Source organism: Pristis pectinata, chromosome 19 (assembly GCF_009764475.1).
Source record: "Pristis pectinata isolate sPriPec2 chromosome 19, sPriPec2.1.pri, whole genome shotgun sequence".
NCBI classification, from domain to species: domain Eukaryota; kingdom Metazoa; phylum Chordata; class Chondrichthyes; order Rhinopristiformes; family Pristidae; genus Pristis; species Pristis pectinata.
The window spans coordinates 30470403-30495291 of record NC_067423.1 but is presented as its reverse complement, the minus strand read 5'-3'; the positions used below and the strand labels follow the sequence as shown (position 1 = coordinate 30495291).

At 39.4% G+C, this 24889-nt stretch overlaps 2 protein-coding genes across 2 annotated transcripts in view; one reads left to right on the top strand and one right to left on the bottom strand.

Annotated features, from left to right (window-relative positions):
* actr6 (actin related protein 6) overlaps nt 1-16404 on the bottom strand; it is a 30413-nt gene extending 14009 nt beyond the window's left edge. Inside the window, exons 1-6 of the mRNA XM_052033707.1 lie at nt 16225-16404; nt 15900-16017; nt 11022-11090; nt 5850-5973; nt 5614-5749; nt 4301-4357 (exon numbers count right to left, since the gene is read on the bottom strand). Of these exons, the coding sequence (XP_051889667.1) occupies nt 4301-4357; nt 5614-5749; nt 5850-5973; nt 11022-11090; nt 15900-16017; nt 16225-16292 (572 nt within the window). The 5' untranslated portion in view covers nt 16293-16404. The remainder of the gene's footprint in view (nt 1-4300; nt 4358-5613; nt 5750-5849; nt 5974-11021; nt 11091-15899; nt 16018-16224) is intronic.
* Nucleotide 16405: 1 nt separating this feature from the next.
* Nucleotides 16406-24889, top strand: part of LOC127580358 (T-complex protein 11-like protein 2) — a 41714-nt gene continuing 33230 nt past the window's right edge. The window contains exon 1 of the mRNA XM_052033706.1: nt 16406-16504. The gene's annotated coding sequence lies outside the window, so the exon portion shown is untranslated. The remainder of the gene's footprint in view (nt 16505-24889) is intronic.

Sequence of the window (24889 nt, the reverse complement as noted above, 5' to 3'; positions counted from 1 at the left end):
TCTATTTCTATATGATTATGAAGATATTAGTTATACTGCTGAGCTTTAATAATGAATGTTTAACAATCCTCACAACCACTTGGCATGCTGTTTAGGTACTTAACTTAGTTGTTAAGTTACTGGACAAGTATCCAGAAGCCTGGAACATTGATCAAGAAGTACAAATCTGGCAATTCCTACGAAATCACTCAAAATCCTTAATTTTTTCATCCATCCTTGACTAAAATTTCTAAACCTTAAAAACTTCACATCTCTTCATACTTCCTGTTTATCCATTAGAAATTTCTGTTGTTATAACTGGAACATACATTTTTCTGCAATTGCACCTTCTTGCCAGTGGTAGTGCTAAAGGACCTCTGTTTGGTCACCTGCTGCTTTTCAGTCTGTAGAGTCAAAATTTATATGCTGCAGTTAACTGCTTCCCAAATTATAATGCATTTCATCAAGTTTTGCTTCATAGACTGAATGATCTTAAAAAAATAGAGGAACTGAACAGCATCTACTTGCACTAGTCAATCTAACATGGGATGCAACCAAGTAGCTCCAGGTCTATGGCAAACAAGTGTGTGTGTGTGTGTGTGTGTGTGTGTGTGTGTGTGTGTGTGTGTGTGTGTGTGTGTGTGTGTGTGTGTGTGTGTGTGTGTGTGTGTGTGTGTGTGTGTGTGTGGCCTTTCTTGATGCAGTGACAAAATAAATCATGACAGGAAAACATTGAAGGAATGTACTCAAGAAACATTTATTTGATCCTCTAATTTCTCTATAAGGGAAATGTTACAGCATGTACCATACAATACATCATTTCAATACAACGGTACAGGATGATCTTTTGGTTCAAATTCTTGTTTTCAACTGGTGGCTACATATACCCTGAAATCTAATAGAAATAAATTACTTTTTTTGTAGGGGCATTGATGACAAGTGATTTCACTGTGTGTGCTGGTTCACTGAGAATCAAATGCCTACAAGTGACCTCCTGATCTGAAGTGTACAGCAGTAAACATCAACCAAAGGTCCCCTTTGAGACCAACCAATTAAGACAGTAAGTCCACCATTTCACATCCATCAACAATGTTGTCCACATCAAAGTGTGAGCACAGAAGATTGACATTCTTGTTCTTCGAGAGACTCATAATCCAAATGTAACCAAATAGTAGATGAAGATTCAGTTCACAGTCAGAGTGGGAAATATAACCATTGTGAACATTTACAAACTTCACACAGCTAACCATTGCCCTTCCACTGCTAACCACTAACAGTGATGATTTTGAAGATCCTTAAGTCAATTCCAATTAAGTAGCTACAAGTGCAGACCCCAACTGCCATTCACAACGATGCAGCATTCTCCATGATACGGAAAAATCATGAGCAACACTATTTACAATGACTTAAAAAAAAACACCTCAAAATTGTTCGGAATCCATGCCAGCCTTTCAGGAAAGCTGCAGGCAACACTTATGGTGCAGACACAAATAGGTTGTCCAAATGGTACTCCTGACCCATGTGGTTCCCACAACCTGTTTCTTCTTCCCTTCCACATTCTGCATTTCTTTCTTTTTGTTATTTTAGACAATTAAATTTTGAAATAAAGAAATTTAATCAGAATGAGCAAAGAAATTTCTTGTCCCTTTTGTACACATAATTATTAAAAATTAGAAGCCTGCCTCAAAGCTACAAGTTTTCCCTTTTATACACAACATAAGCATTAACCTTCTGGCAATCAGATCCTGGCTGAAGATAATTAGCTGGTTTCATTGCTCAACTTTTCTGAAAATTGTATTATTAAACAGAAAACACTCCGTTCTTGTTCTTCTCTCTGCCTAATGCACTTCCTAAAAAATGCAGTGGGCACAAAAACAAACCTGTAACTAAACTCCACAATTTTTCACATACGCACTTTTAGTTTAAAGTGTAAAATAAAGACCTTTTACTGCCAAGGCTTTCAATATTTGCCCTGTTGTATAACAATTGTGTTTGAAGAGAATCTTTCAGGCAGACACTAGGAACTAAAGAAAAATACAAAATATACCATCAATACAGGTGAATGAAGAGCACTGATGTAGGCTATGATATTAGTTACAAAATGAGTGAGCTATCTACAGAATCACTGGCCTGTGGACAATGAACACATGCAAAATTAGGCTTTGGGAGGGACAGAGGCCTTTATGCAAAAACGTCAATAAATTCCCTACACAACAGATGGAACCTTCAACACATGACTGTAGTGATTCAAGAAGATGGTTCACCAGTACCTGCAAGGACTGGCAATAAATGCTTGCCCTAACAGGAATAATAACACCCATGAAGTGAATAATTAAAATATAAACAACTTATTATCACAAAAATGTTGTCCGTGGGGCCTTACTGACTGAATTAAACCAACTAAAAATGAAAATTGGTTCTGTTGCTGCTGTTAATGAAATAGATCAAGGGATGGTCTCAATTGACTGCTAATGACTGGCATTATGGAGCACGGCAAACCAACTGACTGAATTCAAAATCATTTAAACCTAGTTTAAAATAACAAAGTAACTCTTTTACCAACAATGCTGTTGTCACTGTACTTGCAAATCATTAGTGAATAACTATAAGTACAAGTCTATATGGTTTGGACACAACTCACTTAAAATTTCTTTTTAAAATTCCAAGACCTTCTGCGCTATTTCAGTTAATTCTGTCCAGAATTCACTGGTGTGTGGGAAAGAACAAAGGACAAACTGGAAATTCCAGTTATTAAGAAAAAAAAATTTGAAAAATTAACTTTAAAATCAGAAAATACTGGAAACCCTCAGCAGGTCTTGCAACACCTGTGGAAAGAGAAACAGGTAATGTTTCAGGTCAGAACTTAGAAAGAGAAATAAGTTAGTTTAGGTGGCAGAAAAGGGCAGGAAGGGCATGGATAGAACAAAGGGAATATCTCTGGAAGAGCGAGAACATACGACCTAATGTGGCAGTTAAGAGGCAGTTAACATCAGATTAAGCTTCATCTGTAATAACGTGTTGGTAATAGTTCGCTGTGGGACATGTCCAGCAGGCCAGAATATACAAAATAAAAAAAGTTTCCAACATTTTCCATTTTTTTAAATTTCAGATTTCTAACATCTGCAGTTTTTTTTTCCTGAGTTGCAAAATCATTGGAGAAAACACCTAGGATGCTCTGAGAGTATGACTTAAGGAGAAGCTAGATAAGGACATGAAGAAAAAGGCATTGAAGGACATGCTGACAAAGTGAGATTAAGAAGGACAAGAAGTATTAACACTGGCATAGACCGAAGGACCTGTTCTGTACTGTAACTTTATATTATACAGTTCCTTACCAAACAAAAAAAAAGTGGCTTGCAGAGGATTTATAGTACAGTTACTTAGTTTTAAAAAAGCAACATTAATGCATCAGATTCCATTATCATTATGCGTGAGACTGTTTGTAAACTGAGAGCAATCATAGTTGAAGCTTTGTGTTATTCTTTATACAAAAGAAAGATATCTAGTTTTAAAAATCAAGTTACTTGTTGAATATCAGAACATTTGATTTTGATTGAACTGTACCACATTATCCATTTAAATCTGTAAATCCTTCGAAACAAAAATCTATTCATCTTTTACTCAGTTAACTCCAACAAACAAGTCACAATTCAGATTATCTTATGAATACTCTAAAATAATTTTGCCCGTAATTTGATCAACTCATTTGTTCCCTTCAAAACCACTATATTCTTTAAATTGGAGGAAAGTACAGAGGGGATAACAGAGATAAGTGTTTTTTTTATACACAGAGAATGGTAGATGTGTGGAATGCACTGCCAGGGGTGCAGGTAGAGGCAGATACATTAAGGACATTTAAGAGACTCTTAGATAGGCACAAGGATGACAGAAAAATGGAGAGGCATGGGGGAGGGAATGGTTAGATTGATCTTAGAGTAGGTTAAAAGGTTGGCACAACATCGTGGGCCGAAGGGCCTGTACTGTGCTGTAATGTTCTATGTTCCAGAATCTATAGCAGGTTGCCTAAATTTGGTAACCAAATTATTGGTATTTCTAAATGACCTAAAATTTAACATTGGTTTGATGAATTATAGGTTTAATATGCTGTGGATAAGGAAAATAATCACTTAGTTAATTATTTATAAAACAAGTCTAATACCGGATTCTTTCAAAGAATCCAATCCTTAGCAAACATGATTTATAATAATCAGAACTTTGTGACAACTATTGATTCAAATCCCTTGCTAAATCAGACAACCCCCCCACAACACATCATCAGTCATAACCCCTTCCTGATCTACTAAATCTCTAGAAGCTTTACCTGTAGGATATTATTTCCTTGAGATGGTTTGTGAGCAGTTTCCCTCCAACATTAATCCTGCAAAGAAAAAAAACAATTATTTTGTTCTTCTCTTGAAGAGCCACCTGCCAAATACTTGCCAGAACCAAAGTAACGTGAATTTCAAATGAACAGAAGTTCAACTTGCTAGAACCATGCAATCTACCCTAGCAGATATTTGGATAATTTACTTAAGTGAGGTAACAATGATGAACAGTCCAACATTAGCCATATCTTAAGAACCTTTCATGTACAAAGGGACAATGATGGAATTCAATAGACCAAAAATATACATCTCATTAACAGAAAGATTCTCAAGTTTCCAGTCATTATCCAAGAAGGAAAATCCTACCCGATAGGTCGTTCTCACATGATTGCAAAACAATCCTAGAGCAGAATATTTATCTAGGGTGGTGGAGCAAGTAAAGGTGCTGCCTCAGTTCCAATAACCCGGATTCAATCCCAAACTCCAGTGTTGTTTGTGTGAAGTTTGCACATTCTCCCTGTGACCATGTGGGATTCCTCCAGATGCTCTGGTTTCCTCACGCATCCAAAATGTGTGGGTTGGTAGATTATTTGGGCACTATAAATTGCCACCAGTGTGGAGATGAGTGGTAGAATCTTTGGGAAGAGTTGAAGGGAATGTGGCTAGAATATAACAGGTTAGGGTAAGATTGGTGTAAAAATGGGTGCTTGATGGTTGGTGCAGATTTAGTGGGCTGAAGGGCCTGTTTCTGTGCCGGACCTCTCTATGCCTCTATTACTAGGCAGACAACAGACACAATTCAGCCAAGTCATAAATTCAACAAGATTTCTTCCACATTGTAAATCCTTAGTTTGCATTTATACTTTCACTAGAAATAGCAAATACAAGAAGAATTTCTGTGTGTAAGTTAAAATTTGCACTTCTCTTCTTTCTCTGCCTCCCAACTTCCATCAATGGCTGGACTATTACTAATGTTACTCTGTACCTCCTCACTTCAGTGTCGGTCACAGTACATTCCAAATTCAATCTCTCATCAGGATAGATGTCACATTGATATCATAATAATTCTGAATAATCCACCCAACTTTTCTCTACTAGGACAATATAGTTAACATTTGATTTACAGTGGCATTATAGAATCTCTTAACACTCAAGAAAGTAGTTAAGTAACAGCAAGAATGTTTTACAATCAAAGCTTTAATAGTTGACTGCAATCAAAGTTTTGGCTTTGATTAAACAAACAATTTTAAAACTTTGATGAGGTAATATCTGGCAAAATAGAAGAACATGTAAACATAATCTAATTTACCTGCAAATACCTTCATTCATCTTTTTCCCTTTACAGTAAGGAACAATGTGTGTAAAAGAGTAGCCACTGTCCACCACAAGACAACAGAGTTCAGAATCATTTTCTTGAAAATACTTGGAAGCACTCAACGTCCCAGCTGAAAAATACATTTAAAATGTCAAAATCACATTCCTACTTTTGAAAGTCTATCATTGGAGACCTCATTAGTAAAAAAAAAGTTAAGTATGTTCAGTCACCATTTGTCCTGTAGACAGCTTGAAATTGATATTCTTCAAATAAGATTTCATTCATTGATTCTTGGATGGAATTAAAGTTGAAATATGGTTCAGTGATGATTATAGTGGTTTCAGGAAAATCCACCTAAATGCAAATTTTGAAACAATTAAGATACAATTTGATAAAATTCTATGATTTGTCCTGTATTGTCAAGATAGTACTTGGCTATAATTCAGATAGTTTGAGAGTATAACAATTGTGGAAGGAGAAGGTGGTTGCTGGTGCACTTAGGGTGGTACAACTATTAATGGTCATTTTAGCAAATCTATAGGTGGCAAGAGAACAAAAAAAATTAAGATCATACTAAATACAATGGGATCTTGCAATGCAAAACTGAACACTGATGACAAAGTATCAACTAGCAGCAGAAGCAGAATATGCAACCTCATGGTTTGTATTAATCCTTCACTCATTTTACCATCAATACAGAGAGCCAAATCTAATTCAATGAGTGATTTTGATCCCTCATTGAAGAGGATGCCAGAAACAACATCAGGCAAACCACGTGCCAGAAACAACACCAGGGAACTTGAAACTGTCAACCCTCTCGACCTCAGCACCATTGATGTAGACAGGTGCATGTATACTGTCCCCTTTCCTGAAGTCAATGACCTGCTCTTTTGTTTTGCTGACATTGAGGGAAAGGTTGTTGTCATAACACCATGTCACTAAGCTCTCTATCTCCTTCCCGTACTCCGACTCATCGTTATTTGAGATATGGCCAACTACAGTGGTATCATCTGCAAACTTGTTGATGATACCCTATATACTCATGACTGCATGGCCAGATTCTGCTCCAACTCCTCGAGCAGAATCTGGCCACATAGTTATGAATATATAGGGGGTAGAGTGGAGGGCTTATGTCCCACTCATAAAAAGAACAAATCCAAATGGGTCAATTATTGCCCTATCCATCCACTCTTAATTATGAAAATGAAGGAAAGGGTAACAGTGTGGTCAAGCAAAAATTACTCAGCATAATGTACTTGTATAAACTTAGCAACAGGTGTAGGAATTTGGCCCCTCAACTCTGCACTCCCTTCCACCTGCAGTAACCTTTCACTGCTTTACTTGTCAAGTTTCCATCTACCTCCACCTTAAAAATATTCAAACATGTAATTTTCACTGCCCTTTGAGGAAGAGCTTCCTAAAGGTTCATGACCACCTAGGAGAAAGAGAAGAAAAAAAAAATCACCTCATCTCTATCTTAACTGAGCAACTCATTTTTTTTTTTGAAAGGACATCTAGCTCTAGATGGGCAGCAACACCTCCAGTACGATTATTCTCAACACTGGTCCCTCACAGGCCTGTGTCCTCAGTCCTCTACTCTACTCTACTCCCTATACCTTCATGACTGCATGGCCAGATTCTGCTGTAACTCCATCTCCAAATTTGTAGACAATACCACCATAGTTGGCCATATCTCAAACAGCGATGAGTTGGAGTACAGGAAGGAGATAGAGAGCTTAGTGACATGGTGTCATGACAACAACCTTTCCCTCAACATCGGCAAAACAAAAGAGCTGATCAATGACTTCAGGAAAAGGGGCAGTGTACCCTGTCTACATCAATGGTGCTGAGTTTTGAGAAGGTTGAGAACTTCAAGTTCCAAGGAGTGAACATCACCAATAGCCTGTCCTGGTCCAACCATGTAGACGCCATGGCCAAGAAAGCTCACCAGCGCCTCTTGCTTCCTCAGGAGGCTAAAGAAATTTGGCATGTCCCCTTTGACACTTACCAACTTTTATCGATGCACCATAGAAAGCATCCTATCTAGAGGCATCATGGCTTGGTATGGCAACTGCTCTGCCCTGGACCACAAGAAACCACAGAGAGTTGTGGACACAGCCCAGCGCATCACGGAAACCAGCCTCCCCTCCAGGGACTCCATCTATACCTCTCACTGCCTTGGTGAAGCAGCCAGCATAATCAAAGACCCCACCCACCTGGGTCACTCTCTCTTCTCTCCTCTCCCATCAGGCAGAAGATACAGGAACCTGAGGGCACATACCACCAGGTTCAAGAACAGCTTCTATCCCATGGTGATAAGACGATTGAATGGCTCCCTAATATGATGAGATAGACTCGTGACCTCACAATCTACTTTACTGGACCTTGCACCTTATTGTCTACCTGCAATGCACTTCCCTATAGCTGTGACACTTTACTCTGTATTGTGTCATTGTTTTTACTCTGTACTACCTCAATGCACTATGTAATGAATTGATCTGTATGAACGGTATGCAAGACAACTTTTTCCATTGTATCTCGGTACAAGTGACAATAATAAACCAATACATTCTCCCACAAGAAGAAAAACATCCTCTCTACATTCACCCTCTCAAGATCTTCAGGATCTTATATCTGCATCATGTCCCTTTTTACTTGTCTAAACTCCAGTGCATTAACATCCTTCCTTAAATACTGGACGCAGCAACCGAATGAGGTATCATCAATACCCTATAACTGAAACCTATTTTTGTATTCAATTCCTCCTAGCAATAAACAATAGGATTATTAGGTTTCCTATTTACTTACTATACCTGCATACTAGCCTTTTGCGAATCATGCACTGAGACACTCGGATCCCTCTGCATTTGAGGGATCTGCAATCTCTCATTACTTAGGTAATATGCTTTTTTATTTTTCCTAACAAAATGGACAATTTCACGTTTCCTACATTATACTCCATTTACCAGATCCTTGCCCATTTACTTGACCTACCTATATCCCTACATGACCATCCTCTTCACAACTTACTTTCCCACCTACCTTTCTGTCATTAGCGCATTTAGCAACCACATCTTTGATCCCTTCATACAATTTATATAAGTTATAAAAAAAAAGTTGAGGTCCCAGCACCAATCCCTGAGGCACTCCACTCTTTAAATCTTGTCAAATTAGAAGACCCATTGATGCCTACTCTCAGTTTCCTGATTTATATTCACGCCAACATGCAACTTCCCACACCGTGAGCTTTTACTTTCTGAAACCACCTTTGATTTGCCACCATATCAATGCCTTCTGGAACTCTCAGTACATCCACCAGTTCTCTCTCCACATTACATTGTTTCTTCAAAAGAAATCTAATAAATTGGTTTCCTTGTCACAAAGTCACGCTGACTATGTTGTTCCCCTTTTTTCAAGTGCCCCGCTATCATAAATTCGATAATAGCTTCTAACATTTCCCCATGACAGATGTTGAGCTAACTGGTTTGTAGTTTCCAGCTCCTCATCTCCTTTTTGAATGAAGGAGTTACTTCTGCTGTTTTCCACTCCAATGGAATGGTATGCAGATCTTGAACAATATAGGGTAACTGTTTGAGGTCTTTAGGATTATGAAATGGTTTTATAGGAATGATGTAGAGAAAACAGTTCCATCCCAGGACAATATCAGAAAAGCACCTTTATCCAGACCTTGGTTGAAGACATAACTCACAAAGGGGCACAGTTGCATTCAATAAGAAGCCAGACAGCCAAAAAAAAGGTATCAGGACATGTTGATGCACAAGATGCAGAAGGCGAGAGGAGGCTCAGTTGAAACAAGCACTTCTTGAATCAAATGGTGTGTTTCTGTGCTCAAAATGCTAATAGTAGTTGTAGCATGTTACTGCCAATCAATAAACTTTTGTTTCAAAGCAAATCAATCCTCATTTATTGCCTGATGCACAATTAGTAGCAAATGCCCACCTTCAAAGCTGCTTTGTCTTGAAACTGAATGTAAAAAATGTACTTGCCTTGAAATTAGATCACAAGACACAATTTTTTGTGTGTCATACAATGCAATTTCTTTTAAAAATATCACAAGTGTAAAATCTTACTGTAATTTGGGAAGCCTATGATCTTCATTCCTGGTTCCTGCATGTGTGTACCCTATAACACTTTAAGGACTCAGGAGAGATTGGCATTGAACAATATCCAATGATCTTCACTTGTATTGGAGATGTGCCATAGTAACAGGTATTCAAGGTGCTTGCGAGGCCTATTTCTGTGCAACCCTTTCTCATGAGAGGGTCCAAAAGTGCTGCTGGGAAACAAACTCAAGAAGGCCCTCTTTATGTTAATTAATTGTTACATAATTAACATAGGACCTTCATTTATGTTGAAGGTCAATTAACAAACCTTCTCCCCCCCCTCAGTACTAAACCCCACACATCTCCAAGCTCACAATCTTCACTCAACCCAACCTACCCATCACTGATCGGTGGCAGGTAAAAATCGTGACTCCCTCTCCTATGAGTAATCCAGACCTGGTGTTGAAACTGGCCTTGCCCAAGTTCCTTTATATGCTCTGCATTCATACAGCAAGAAAAGAAAATGCATTCCCTTGCACAAGGCCACTTCAATCGTCCAATACCTTGGGCACTACTGAATTTCCAAGTAGCAGGCCCATATTAAAAATGATTGCAGGCAGGTCATGCAACAACTGTTGAAATGTCCCCGTAAACACTATGAAAATTTTAGTTAACCGCATTCAAAAGTAAATTCTCTTTTTTCCCCCCACAGAAAGTATGTGCAGAAATAGTTATTTATGAACAATGCAATGATGCAGAGGGCCATTGGGCTTCCCATTTGAGCTTCTAGTTTTCTAGTTTTTTTCCCATTCAATTCTTTTAACCGAAAGATGCCATATGAAAATTATACTGAACTCAATTCAGTGAGCACTTAGACTGAATGTTACTCAATGTAAAGAAAACAAAATATTTATATTGCTTCACCATGCCTCCCATAAATATCTCAAAATTATATTATGTAGTTAATATCTTCTCATGACAATCCTGATGGATTACTGCAGTTCCTAATATTTTCACCAGTGCAGTAACTAACTAACTACTAAATATCTCTTCATGGAGGGGCTCCTTTAGAAACATAGCTTCTTAAAGTTGTTTCAGTTACTTACATGTTTTTCCTGATTTTTTTGGTTTAATATTACTTTGTATTCCTAACTGCTATTTACTGCCAAACTAAAAAAATGTTTCAATTTAGAAATATCCATTGCAGAAGCTTTACAAATGATCCAAAATTTTCATAGTTTAGATTTGATGTGTTACTTGTGGAATGGTGGATCACAAAGATATGGTTATGTTCACAAATTTAAAAAGAACCATTACACGCAAATAAATGCAGCTTACCTTGTACATTTCTTTCCCAAACAGGTGATCCCACACTTGCCTCTGAACATCCCAGTTAACCAAATATCCCTAAAGTGAGAAATGTTATTTAACATAATGTAAATACATTCAGAGAAACAAAAAATTCTCAGACACTTCCAAAGAAACTTCCATACTGCAAGTTTAACACAATTGAATACAAGTCAAAAGTGTGAAATTATAAATTTACCCAAAATAAGGATGTAAAGGTGAAAATGAAAATGAAGTGAATTAACAATCTGTAAAACCTACTGCCTCATCTCCACCTGTGTTTACCCCACAATAATTCTAATGAGGTTATCACCATTTCATAACCAGGGCAAACAATGGATCAGAATTAACAGCTGTAGAAATACAGCGAGACAGCAACGTGCCCATATAAAACATGCACTTTTGTCGATATTCTGCCATTCCTTTTGGTGAACCATCACAATGTCCCATCCTTCATCTTAAAACTATAACACAACATTAAGTGAATTTTGTAATTCTGTCTTATTAGGAATTTAAGAAAATACATAGAGGCCTAACATTGTGCAACATTCCTTGTGGAATAAGTCATATTGTCCCACTAATGAAAAACATGCACTCACACTAGATTATCATGATGTGTAACTCAAAATTGCTTTCTGAGATTAGGAGAAAAATAGTAAATTGCTGTGTTACTATCTGAGTAACCAGATGAGTTTTATGGGATGATGGGAAACAGAACCTAGGGAGCTACAAGAGAGCACAGGAATTGGGGCTGCAGTGTGTGAAAGAGGGCACGGGGACAGGGGCCTTTGTGAGGTAGATAATGAATCATCGGATTTTTATTTTCATATATATTAGTCTCACAAGTCTTCTCTCAACAGTTTTCAATTATTAATGTCCTTCTCAAAAAAGGGTATTAATATTGGTCTCACCAATGCCTTATATTACTGAGGGATAGTTTACAGACCACCTAACTGCAGGAAGACATATGGAAATAAATAAGGAACAGGAGAAAAAAAGAATTGAATAAATCACAAAATTAATTCCCCAGAAGCAAGAGACAGAATGGTCTCCTTTCTGAACAGTATAGGAGGAGCCCAACAAGGGAGGATACCCGACTGAATCTAGTAATCAGGAACAAACCAGGAAATGTGCAGTGAACCTCTGGATAATGATGACCATGCTGCAATACTCATGGAGGGTGTGCATAAAAGTTCACTCAACTGGTTCCTGGAAATTGGGGGGGGGGGGGGGGTGTGGTTGGGGGGAAGAACGTTTGTTGTCGGAGGAGAGTTTGTATGCTAGGTTTGTTTTCTTCAGTGTTTAGAAGAGTCCTAAGTGATCTCACTGAAACTTACAAAATTCTCAAAGGGCTTGTCAGGGTAGATGCTTAAGGACCATGTTTCCCCTGGCTGAGGGGTCAATAAGGTTGACAGTCAACTTTCCTCCTGCCAAAGGAGTACGCCATGTTAGATTGAAACATGAAGAATTTTCTGTTAACCCAGAAAATGGTCAATCTTTGGAATTTGCTATCCTGAAGGGTCGAGGAAGCTCTGTTATTGAGTTCATTCAAAACAGAGATCAACAGATTTTTGAATTAAGTAAATGGCACTTAAGTAGAAGATCAGCCACCATCTTGAATGGCAGAGAAGGCTCAAAGGACTAGATGGACTTCGCCTGCTTATATTCTCATCTTGTTCTGGTACAAAAACTGAGGAGGACAAATCAAGAGTAACAGATGTAGCAAGGCAGACCTTCGAAGAGGTGAGAATAGATTTTAGGGAAAAATACTGCAGTCCTTCTGGAAGTACATCTTTCCTGAATAAGGAAACCTAACCTACACATAACACTCAAGGTGTGGTTTCAAAAACACCCTATCCAGTTCAAGTTAGACTCCCTTATTCATAAGCTCCAACAATGAAAGGCTAATGTTGCATTTTCCCTCCTAATCACTTGCTGCACTTGCACATTGACATTTTGCACCTTGTGCAGAAGCACACCTAGGTCCCTTTAGGTAATGGTAACATTCATTCAGTCACCTTTAAAAATACTCCGTTTTTCTGTTTTGTAAACATTTTTCCACATTCCATTCAATCTGCCACGTTCTTGTCTGCTCACTCACTCATCCCGGCTCACAATTCTACTAGTGTAGTATCACCAGCAGACATGGAAAGATGATGTTTGGTCTTCTCAGCCAAATTGTTGAAATAGATTGCAAATCACCCAGACTCATGAACTGATCCCTCAGATATCCTATTAACCACACCTGCTGACCCAAGAAGAATCCATTTATTCACACTCTTTGCTTTCTGTGCAATTACTAATGCTCAAATTCAAGTATTGAAAGAAGTGGCTGAGTAGACAAAGGTAATGCAGGACATTTTCAACAATATGCCACAGGACAGATTTAATGGACCAGATCAGAACTTGCAAAGTCATAGAGAAGTAGCAGATTGCATAGCTGGCACCTTTCACCTCCCACCTTTAATGCTGCCCTCTAGTACTAGACATTTCGACCCTAGGAAAAAGATATTGGCTGTGTACTCTATCTATGCTTCTCATAATTTTACAACCTTTTATCAGGTCTCCCCTCAGCCTCCGCCATTCCAGAGAAAACAACCCCAGTTTTTCCAACAACTCCTTATAGCACATGACCACTAATCTAGGCAGCATCCTGGTAAACCACTTCTGCACTCTCTCCAAAGCCTCCACATTCTTCCTATAGTGGGGCAGCCAACATTGAACGCAATACTCCAGATGCCACCCAACTAATCAAGGCAGGCATGCCATATGCCTTCTTTACCACCCTATCAACCTGTGCAGCCACTTTCAGGGAGCTATTGACTTGGCCCCCAAGATCCCTCTGTACATCAATGCCGTTGAGGGTCCTGCAATTGTGTACTTTCCATTTAATCTCTCAAAGTGCAAAACCTCACACTTGGCCATATTAAAATCCATCTGCCATTTCTCTACTCATATCTGCAATTGATATATATCCCACTGTATCCTTTGGCAATCTACAATATCCACAATGCCATCAATCTTCCTGTCATTTGCAAACTTACTAACCAATTCACGTTTTCATCCAAGTCACACATATATATCACAAACACGGGTCCCTGCAGAACACCACTAGTCACAGACCTCCAGCTAGAATAAGACCCATTGATCACTACCCTCTGTCTCCTATGGGCAAGCCAATTCTGAATCCAAATGGCCAAGTCAGTGTGGATCCCATGCACCTTAATCTTCTGGATGAGGCTACGTGAGGGACCTTGTCAAATGCCTTACTAAAATCTATGTAGACAACATTCATTGTTCTACCTTCATCGATCACCTCCTCAAAAAACTCAGGTTAGCAAGACATGATGTGCCCTGCACAAGGCCATGCTGACTGTCCCCAATTCATCCATGCTTTTCCAAATGCTCATAAATCCCATCCCCAGGAATCCTATCCAATAGCTTCCCTACCACTGACATGAGACTCACTGGTCTATAATTTCCAGGATTACCCCTATTTCCCATCTTGAACAATGGAAGAACACGAGCTACATGCCAGTCCTCCAGAACATTGACTGTGGCTAGAGAGGACACAAAGATCTTGGTCAAGGCCCCAGTAATCTCATCTCTTGCTTCTCTCAATTACTTTGTCTATGTACCATCGGGCCCTGGGGTCTTATCCACTTTAATGTTCTTCAAGTGACCCAACACCACCTCTTTCTTTATCTCAAAATGCCCTATTATATTTGCATGCCCCACACCGATCTCACTATTCTCCATGTCCTTCTCCTTGGTGAATACTGATGCAAACTACATTTAGGATCCCACCCACATCCTCCACCTCATTATCCTTGAGTGGTCCTACCCTCTCGCTAGTTATCCTCTAGCACTTGATGCATGTATAGAATGCCATGGGATTCTGTTTAATCCTACTCGCCAGATATATAAAATTGGAGAGCGCAAAAAATTCACAGGGATACTTGGAATTATAAAGGATTACACCCATTTGGAAAGCATAAACACATTGTGTATACCTTTTGTGGAGAAAAGTGAGAGTGACCTAAAATCCTACTTTAAAATGATAGAAGGTCCAACAGAGTAGTTGGACCACATAACTGTTTCTGTTGTGGATGCTACATACATTTACAAATGATAAAGACCTATTGAAAGCAATACTTAATGATTAAGATGGCATTAATATATCTCAATTCTGATGTTGCATTGCTATAGTTTCAACATCCAGACAAAGTTATTCTGGCCACGATACCTTGAGCCCAAAACTAATGCCTGGGCTTGATCAGAAACCCAAATGATACCCGAAGGAATCCCTGGAGCCGTAATGAGATCAGAGCAATTGGACATCAGGGATCTGTGAAGTGATGCCTGCCAGCAAATGATATTGATGATAAATGATATAACCCTCCCCACCATCAAGGACATCTTCAAGATGCGCTGCCTCAGGAAGGCAGCATCCATCATTAAGGACCCTCACTATCCAGGACATGCCATCTTTGTGTTACTACCATCAGGGAGGAGGTACAGGAGCCTGATGATCCACACTCAACATTTTAGGAACAGCTTCTTCCCCTCTGCCATCAGATTTCTGAATGGTCCATGAACACTACCTCATTATTTCTCTTTTGCACTATTTATTTTCTTTGTAACTTGTAGTAATTTTTATATCTTGTACTGTACTGCTGCCACAAGACAACAAATTTCATGACATATTGACATATGTCAGTGATAATAAACCTGTTTCTGTTATTGGCAAAAGGAGGTCCATGCCTCAAAGTGCTAGATCTTTGTGGTCAGCTTTCTTTGAAGGAGCTGCAAGCATCCTCACTTTGAAGCTCACTATAAAACCGCGTCCAGTAAAACCCAAGCACCCACCTTCTGAAAGGGGAGGATGTAATACAGGCCTGAGGGATCCTTGATCTCATCGATCTGGTTGGAGGTGAAGGTTTTGAGGCGAGCTGTCCTCGAGCGAAACTGGCAATTTGGCAAAATGCTGCAAGAGAAAAGAATTGAATTAGACGTCGCTCGAGAGCAGGAGGAGGGTGACCGCTGGGGCCGCCTCCCCCAAGACCCATCTCATTCTAGGGGCCCCCTCCCCTGGGACTCACCTCCCTCTGGGACTCACCACCCACTCCCGGGACCCGCGACCCGCCCCCCAGGGACCCGCCCCCCGGGGACCCGCCTCACCCCCAGGACCCACCTCACTCCCTCGTCGCTGAAGCCGATCTTCGCCGTACTCGCGCCGTTGTCCAGGACCAGGGTCGCCATGTCGAACACACCGCCGTCGCCAAGCGACCAATCAGCAAGCGCCCTCCTGTCCGTCCAAACTCTCGTCCCCCCGACAGTCAGAATCCCTCCTGGAAGGTTCCGCTGTTTAGAAACGTCGCGGGCTGGACTTGATTTAAGTCATTTAAAGAAACAGTGAGTAAGAAAGGTGACGAAGCTGGTTGAACGACCTTTTTTTTAAAAAAAAACAAAAGGTAGGTCACAACTGTAGAAAACGAAGCATCTTTAAAGTTTAATTAGTTGGTATAATCTGTGAATGCGGAGTAGGAACGTCAACCTTGGAGAATTAACTTGGGAGGATTCGGCAACTGAAGATGAATCTCAAGGACGTTTTGCAACGAACTACGTTGGAGGAAAATCACAGGAGAGGCTTTTTTAAAAAGTGTTTTCATGTTCTTTAAGCAACCGCCTATTAATTATATAAAAGCATTGGTGAGGAGAATAGATCCTGTTTGTCAGAAAGGAATTATCTACTCGAGCAATGGAGAGTTTTCCAGTCAGATAGCTTTGGGAAGGCGGTATTTGGTGAGGATGGACCTAGGTGGAGTTCAGTAGTACCACAGAACATTTGGAGGGAAAATAAAATGTCTAGAAATAACTCCAGCCACTGTTGGCAACCCTACCCTAAACAATCATAGAAACTTAGCACAAAAGGAAGTTGTTTGGCCCATCTTATTCAAGATAACAATTTAGGTTGGTCTAATTTTCTAGCTTTTGCTCCTTAGTCTTATAGCTTATGGCCCTTCCAGTGTCAACCAGGTGCTTTTGAGAGAAATAAATCAAAGAATTTAACAAACAAATAAAAGTAAATATGAGGACAACAACATTTACTAACGCTGCTGAATGAAATGAAATTGGAAGCTGAATTGGATTAAGTTGATGATGAGAACACAAGAAATAAAAACAGCTCTAGGGCATGCAATGTTTGAGCCCAATCCACCATTCAGATAAGATCATCACTGATGCTTTTCACCACATTCTTATTTAAACCCTTACGGTCAAAAAAATTTACCAATCGTTGCCTTAAAGACCACAAGAGCCAAATGTCACAGCTTGTTGAGGTAATGAATTCAATGATTCCTAATCTCTGAGCAAAGAAAAATTTCCTCATCTAATTCCTAAATGACAGCGTGCCCCAAGTTAACAGTCTGTCTGCACTCGTCCCTTTATGATATCTCAGAATTTTAAATATTTAATAAACTTATCTTTAATATTTCTACCAAATAAAAGTGAATAAAAGAGGACAATTCAAATTCTAAACTTCATTACATTAGCCTACTTAATTTCTACCCTTAGATCCACCCCCTCATCGAGGACATCTATGTTACACCATCTTCACCATATTCCTCCTCGACTAAAGAGATCAAAACTGCCCACCATAGGCCCAGTGTGGTTTTATGTAAATCCTGCACAGCTGCAGCAAGATTTCCTACTCTTGTACATAAGAACAAATGGAAATAGGAACAGGAGTAGGCCACTTAGCCCCTCAAGCCTGTCCTGTCATTCAGTGTGATCATGGCTACTCTATCCCAGACCTCAATTCTTCCTCTGTGCTAGATCCCCATAGTCCTTAATTTTCTAATCCTTCAAAAATTTATCTATCTCTACTTTAAATATTTTTAATGATCTAGCCTCCATAACTCTCGAAGACAGGGAATTGCAGAAATTCGCTGACCTCTGCAAGAAGAAATTTCTACATATCTTATTTTCAAATGACCGGCCCCTTTTCTTGAAACTCAATCCCAGTGTTCGAGACTCTCCCACAAGTGAAATCTCTCAACATCCACCCTGACATGCCCCCTTAGCATCTGTAGGTTTCAATAAGATCTTCTAAATTCCAGGTGTACTGACCCAACCTGTTTAGCCTCTCTTCATTGGATAATCCTCTCATCCCAGGAATTAGCCTGGTTAATTTCCTTTGGATTGCCTCCAATGCTGTGATACTTTCTTAGGTAAGGGGACCAAAACTATGTGCAGTACTCCAGCTGTGTCCTCACCAATACCATGCACAATTGTGACAACACTTCCTTATTTCTAAACTCCAAAACATTTGTAATATCGACCAGCATGCAATTTGCCTTCTTTACTGCTTGCTGCACATGCCTGCTAACTTTTTGTGATTCATGCAACAGAATGCCTCGATCCCTTTGTACTTCACTCATTTGCACTCTCTTTCCATTTAGATAATAATCTGATTTTTGATTCCTCTTACCATAATGCATGGCCTCACACTTTCCCACATTAGCTTCTAGTCCTCAAGTCCAGATTTTATATCCCTGCACAGACCCTTAGCATCCTTCCCTTATTTCATCTTCTGACCCAGCTTTATATCAACAAGAACCTTGGTACATTACTCTCTGTCCTTTCAAATAAGTGATTAATTTCACTTGTAAATAATTAAAGGCCCAGCATTGGTCCATATGGTATCCCACCTCTATTAGTCTGCCATTCTGAAATTAACTTGCTTAGCCCTACTATCTATTTTCTGCCTTTCAATTAGTCCTCTATTTGTACTGATATATATAATCCCAAACACCATGAACCTTTACATGGCACCTTATCAAATGTATTTTGAAGATACAGGTATATTGTTTCCACTGATTTCCCCCTTATCAACCCTGCTAGTTACATCCTGAAAATACTAGATTCATCAAACATAAATTCATTTTCATGGAACATTATCATATTATGATTTTCTAGATGTTCTAGTATGATGCCCTAACATACCAAATAACTGGAATCAGGTAGGTGATACACAGTTCCCAATCTTCTGAGTTCCTTTTGTTTTGAAAAGTGCTTTACTATTTGCTACTTTACAATCCTGTGACATCATTCCAGAATCAATCAAAGTTTGCAAGACCTTTACTATCAATGCATTTACTACAATGCATTTACTATCTCTTTAGCTACCTATTTCTATTTACTCTAGAATGCAAGCTATTTGGTCCAGTGAATTTGTTGGTGCTGATTCCACTTAATTTCTTACTTCCTCTTTACTAGTCTTAATTATTTTTAAATGTCACACTCTCTGTGATTCTTTGGTTCTCACAAATGTGAGTATGATGCTTGAGAAAAAATTTGTTCAAACAACTTCAAAAAATTGGTGTTCTGCTGTTGAAAATAGGCTTAACCCAGAATAAAGAAATTTAGTGAATGTTTTTGGTCATCTTAGGGCCCAATGGGAATTTCACTACCTCAATCCGTACCATAATTTATGTTCTCTCTTGCACAACATTTGCTGAAATGACATCAAAAGGAGTACAATATTCAAAATTTGTCTATAGTGATATTTCAGCCTCACTGGTCTCAAAAAAATGTGGTTCTTGTATGCACACAGACAGCCAGGATTTACAACAGTTTACCATGAATCTATGCTGTTTAGTTAGCCCACACTCAAATTGCATTTTTATTTTAACTGAGATCTGGGATCTTCTGTAATCTCAAATACAAATGTTCAGAGAAATAATAAAACCAGATGGTCCAAGGTACTGAATTTATACACAATAACATTACTTCCAGCCCAGCTCTCCTTGTAATGTCCTCCTCACAAATATTTGGGAATTGGTGTCAAAATGGGAGAACTGCCCCGTAGACCAGCCAAGCAACAGCCCAACATATTTAAGTATCAGACCTTATGGACCACATGACAGTCTCCTCCATCACAATCCTGTTGTTTGTCCTGCCTCACCAGCACAGCAGATACACTAGAGGTGGCACCACAGTTCTATACAGGTGGGGCAGAACATTGGGTCCACAACATTGCCTCTAAAACCCATGAAGAATCATGGCATCGGGTCAAACCTGTGCAAGGAAATCTTCTGATTACAACTACCATCCTTCCTCAGCTGACGAATGGGTGCATCTCCATGTTGAACAACATTGAAGAATTATAAAAAGTAGCAAAGACACTAAAATTCCCCACCCAGACTACATTCAATATCCATCACCAGAAATCGCTTGGTAGCACTACCACTGAAGGACGGGGTTATCACATTAGGTTTGTTGCAAGGGATGACCTTGTCCTGACCTCATCCTCATGAGTCTTAGAACTGTATGCAGAAACAGGAACTTTGGTCCACTGTGTCCATGGTGAAGATCAAGTAGCCATTTACACCAGACCAAGACTAATCCCATTTTTCATTTCCTTTGCCCTCAATTCTCTTGCACCTACACTAGGGACAATTTATAGTGACTAGTTAAACTACCATCCATCTTATTGGGGCAGATGCATCTATCTGAGATAGAAATGATCACTGTATAGTCCTTGTGATCACACAGAGGACATCCTCCATAATGTGTGGAACAACAATTGTGCTAAATGGAATAGACTCAGAACACATCTGGAAGCACAAGGCTGGATATCCATGAGCTTTATTAATAAAAAAATTAAGTGTCACAAGCACACATACTTTAAACCAATGAACTAGGTTTACTGTTCAACACTGTAAACAACAAATCTTTTACCCTCAGATAAAAGGAGTGGTGGAGTTGTGCAAAGACTTCATGATGGTACTTAAACCCACCAATGATTTAAAATTGTTAAAATTTTATTTGATGTATAGATGACATCATTTTCATTGGCAAAGTGTTCTTATTGGGAAGTTTTTCTTGTATTGATAGAATTCATAGATTGAAACAGCAAGCAAACAGACCTTTTGGTCAACCACCAAACACCCATCCACAGTAATCCTACTCATGATATTCACAATAGAGGTATATGAAATTATAAGAGACATAGGGTAGATATTCAGAATCTTCTTTCCCATCATAGGGGTATCAAAAAAACAAAAGGGCATAGGTTTAAGGTGAGAGGAAGGAGTTTTAAAGGGGACCTGAGGGGAAAGCTTTTCATGCAGAGAGTGGTTGATATCTGGAATTTGCTGCAGAGGTGGTAGTAGAATTAGATACAATTACTATGGTTAAGATGATATTCAGACAGTCACTTGAATGGGCAAGGTATAGAAAGATGCAGATATATTGCAGGCTAAAAGATCAGCATGGATGTAGTGAGCTGAAAGGCTCATTTCTGTGCTATACAACTCCTTGAATCTATGACTTTCAATCTTTTACAATTAATAAACAAGAATGTTTAAAGAAAATTATAATTACATAAATTTTGAAGCCCTCGTGACTTTTCTCATTAGTTGCTTGCGAGTGTCCTGGAGTCTTATTCGGCAAGGTTGGAGGGTAGGCAAACTAGATAGCTACTTTTAAACAATTCTAACAGGTTGCCCTCTCTAGGCTGATTTGCACTGGGTTTGCCTGCCTAAAACACAACCAACTTCTCTATTTTGCTAATCCCCTTGCCGATCACTGGTGTAGCAGTTGCTATTCTAATGCTACCATTATTGTGTAATTGGTGATGCAAAAATGGAAGCTAGTAATTCCATGACATAAGCAGTAAAGTGCAAATCAAGAAGCAATCAACCAAGGAATCCCAGATGAAGATTCAGCGGATTTACTGCCATCACAGAACACAGGATACCAAGCTGGAAGTGAGGGGATCTGAATCGGAAACATTACCAAGCAGGAGCTTTGGGATCCAATCTTAGATTGAAATATATATTAACAGAGCAAGAATTCAAGACAGATGCGATAACAGGACAGAACCAGGAGTGTACATTCAGAGTGAGTTACAATGCTATCCTCCATGACTATTGAATACAGAATACCAAGCCAAAATTGAGGAATCGTCATCAATTTACTAATATTTCCATTGATAGGAGGCTTGAGAACTGAGACCTAAGGCAATTGTTAAGAGGAGTAAAATGTAAAAACATCTTATTATGCTGCAAGTAGTAACAATATGGAATTCACTGCCATATAGGATGGTGGAGGCAGATTCAAAGGGGAATCGGAAAAGTATTTGAGGGAGAAAAATATTGCAGAGCACTGAGGAAAGAATCAGCACGGGCCCAAATTACCAGATAGCTTCTTTTCTTGCTTAAATGATCTGGTGACTATGTGTTACAGATGTTCACATGAAGCACTGCCTTTTTTCCAATGAAGGTCCATTTGAATTATTTATAGTTATTCATTTTCTTTAGGATGTGAGCACTGTTGGCAAAGCCAGCATTTATCATCCATCCCTAATACCCAGGAGAAGGTGGTAGTGGTGAGTCACCTTCTTGAGCTATTGCAGTCCTTCTGGTTTTGGTATTCACACAATGCTATTGGGTAGGGACGTTCAGGATTTAGACCCAGCAGCAATATTTTCAAGTCAGGATGGTGGATGACTTGGAGGGGATAGTGTTTCCATGCACCTGCTGCCTTTGTTTTTGTTTTGTGGTAGAGATCACAGGTTTGAGAGATGCTCTCAGATTAGCCAAGGTGAGTAATTGCAGCACACTTTGTAGGTGGTGCACACTGCAACCATAGTGCACCAGCGATGGTAGGGAATGAATATTTCATATGGTGGATAAGATACCAATCAAGCTGGCTGCTTTGTCCTGGATTGTGTCAAGCTTCTTGAATTTTATTGGAGCTGCTCTCATCTTAGCATATGAAGGGAATTCCACGAACACACCTGACTTGTGCCTTATCAATTGTGGAAAGTTGTTGAGTTGTCACTAGGTATTGCTTGCAATAGGATCGCCAGCCTCTGACATGCTGTTGTAGCCACATTTATTATGTGGCTGGTTGAGTTTCCAGTCACTGGTGACCCCAGGATGTCAGTGGAGGAGGTCCCTGCCATTAAATGTCAAGAGTAGGTGATTAAACTCTCTTGTTGAAGATGAATAATATTGCCTGGCACTTTTGTGGTTTGTATGTTACTTGTCACTTCATAGGCCATCCCTGAATGTTGTCCAGTTCTTGCTGGATGGACTGCTTCAGTGGCTGAGGAGTTGCCAAAGCAATTGAACATTGTGTAATCATTAGCAAACATCCCCTCTTCTGACCTTATAATTGAACAAAGGTCATTGATGAAGCAGCTGAAACTTCTGCAGTGATGTCCTAGAAATGGGTTAATTGGCCTCCAAAAATCACCCTTCTGTGAAACCATTGTAGTTCAACACCCTCTCCCACCCCCACCCCTGATGTCCAATGATTTCCATTTCCTCTGGACTTATTGATGTCACACTCAGCCAAATGCTACCTTAACATCAAGGGTAATCACTTTCACCTCATCTTTAGAATTCAGCTTTTTGATTTAGATTGTGTTGAAGTCTACAGCCAAGTGAGTGGTCCTGGCAAAACCCAAACTGGGCATCAATGAGCAGGTTATTAGAGAGTCAGTTCGACTTGATAACACTGTCAACATCACATTCCTTATGATTAAGAGCAGAATGATTTGGAGATTGAAGTATAGAGTAAGCGATAATTAGCCGGTTTGGATTTGTTCTGCTTTTTGTAAACTGGACATATTGGACAATCTTCTTCATTGTTAGGTAGATGCTAGTGTTGTAATTTTATTGGAACAGCCTCACTAGAGGCTCAGCTAGGTCTGGAACACCAGTAAAGCCAAAACTGTATTCAGTGCTCTCACCCGTTTTTTGATATCATGTGGATTGAATTGAATTGGCTGAAGATCCTTCTGATATAATGAAGATCTCAGGAGGAAACTGAGATGGATCATCCACTTGGCACTTCTGGCTACACAGGCTGGTCTCTGCTGTTGTTGAGGATGGGGGCATTCTTGGAGCTTTCCCCTCAAGTTAGATGTTTAAAAATCCACTACCATTCACAACTAGATACGACTTCAAAGTCCTGATCTGATCCATTGGTTGTAGGACTCCTTAGTTCTTTGTATTACATTTTTACTGTATGGCACCTTTCACCACGTTGGCAGCTCATTTGTGGGAATGCCTATTGATGCCCCATATTCCCTGCTTGCCCTTTTGCACTCCTCATTGGACCAGTGTTGAACCTCAGGCTTGATTGTAATGGTAGAGTGAGGGATATACTGGAGCATGAGGTTATAGATTGTGGTGATGTACGTTTCTGCTGATGATGATATTCCATGGTAACTCATGGATGCCTAATTTTAAGCTGTCAGATCGATTATCTGTCCCATTTAATGTAACTGTGGTGCCACACAACACAATGGAGGATGCCACTATGATGGCACAATGATGCCCCAAAGATGACAGATTTCTTCTCAGTTTGTATGTGCTTTTTTTTTGGTTTCATGCTCATCTTACTATGACTTTTTTTTAAATTCCAGATTATTAACTGAATTTAAGTTCCATAGTTGCAATGAACTCATTCTCTGGACTTGTTAGGCCAGGCCTGTATTACTCATCTGGTAACATAGATACTGACCCACCACCAGTGTATATGATAAGGAGGAGTGCAATATTTGGTGGTTTGTTGCAATGCCGGTCAGGTGTAAGTATGAGTAATGCATTGAAGCACTTACATTGGGCAACACACTGCAATCATTTGCGTCAATTGCATGAAGAATTTTGTTCTGAAGCAGCAAAGATGAATCCACAATTACAATGTGTTGGTGTGCCACAGAAAGAGCCACTCATTCTATTTGAGCAGACAATGCCTCAACTATAATTTCATTTTTGAACTCTGGTATGTTTTTGGCTCTTCTTCTGAAAGCAGAAGAAAAAAAGCAAGAATAAGTTTTC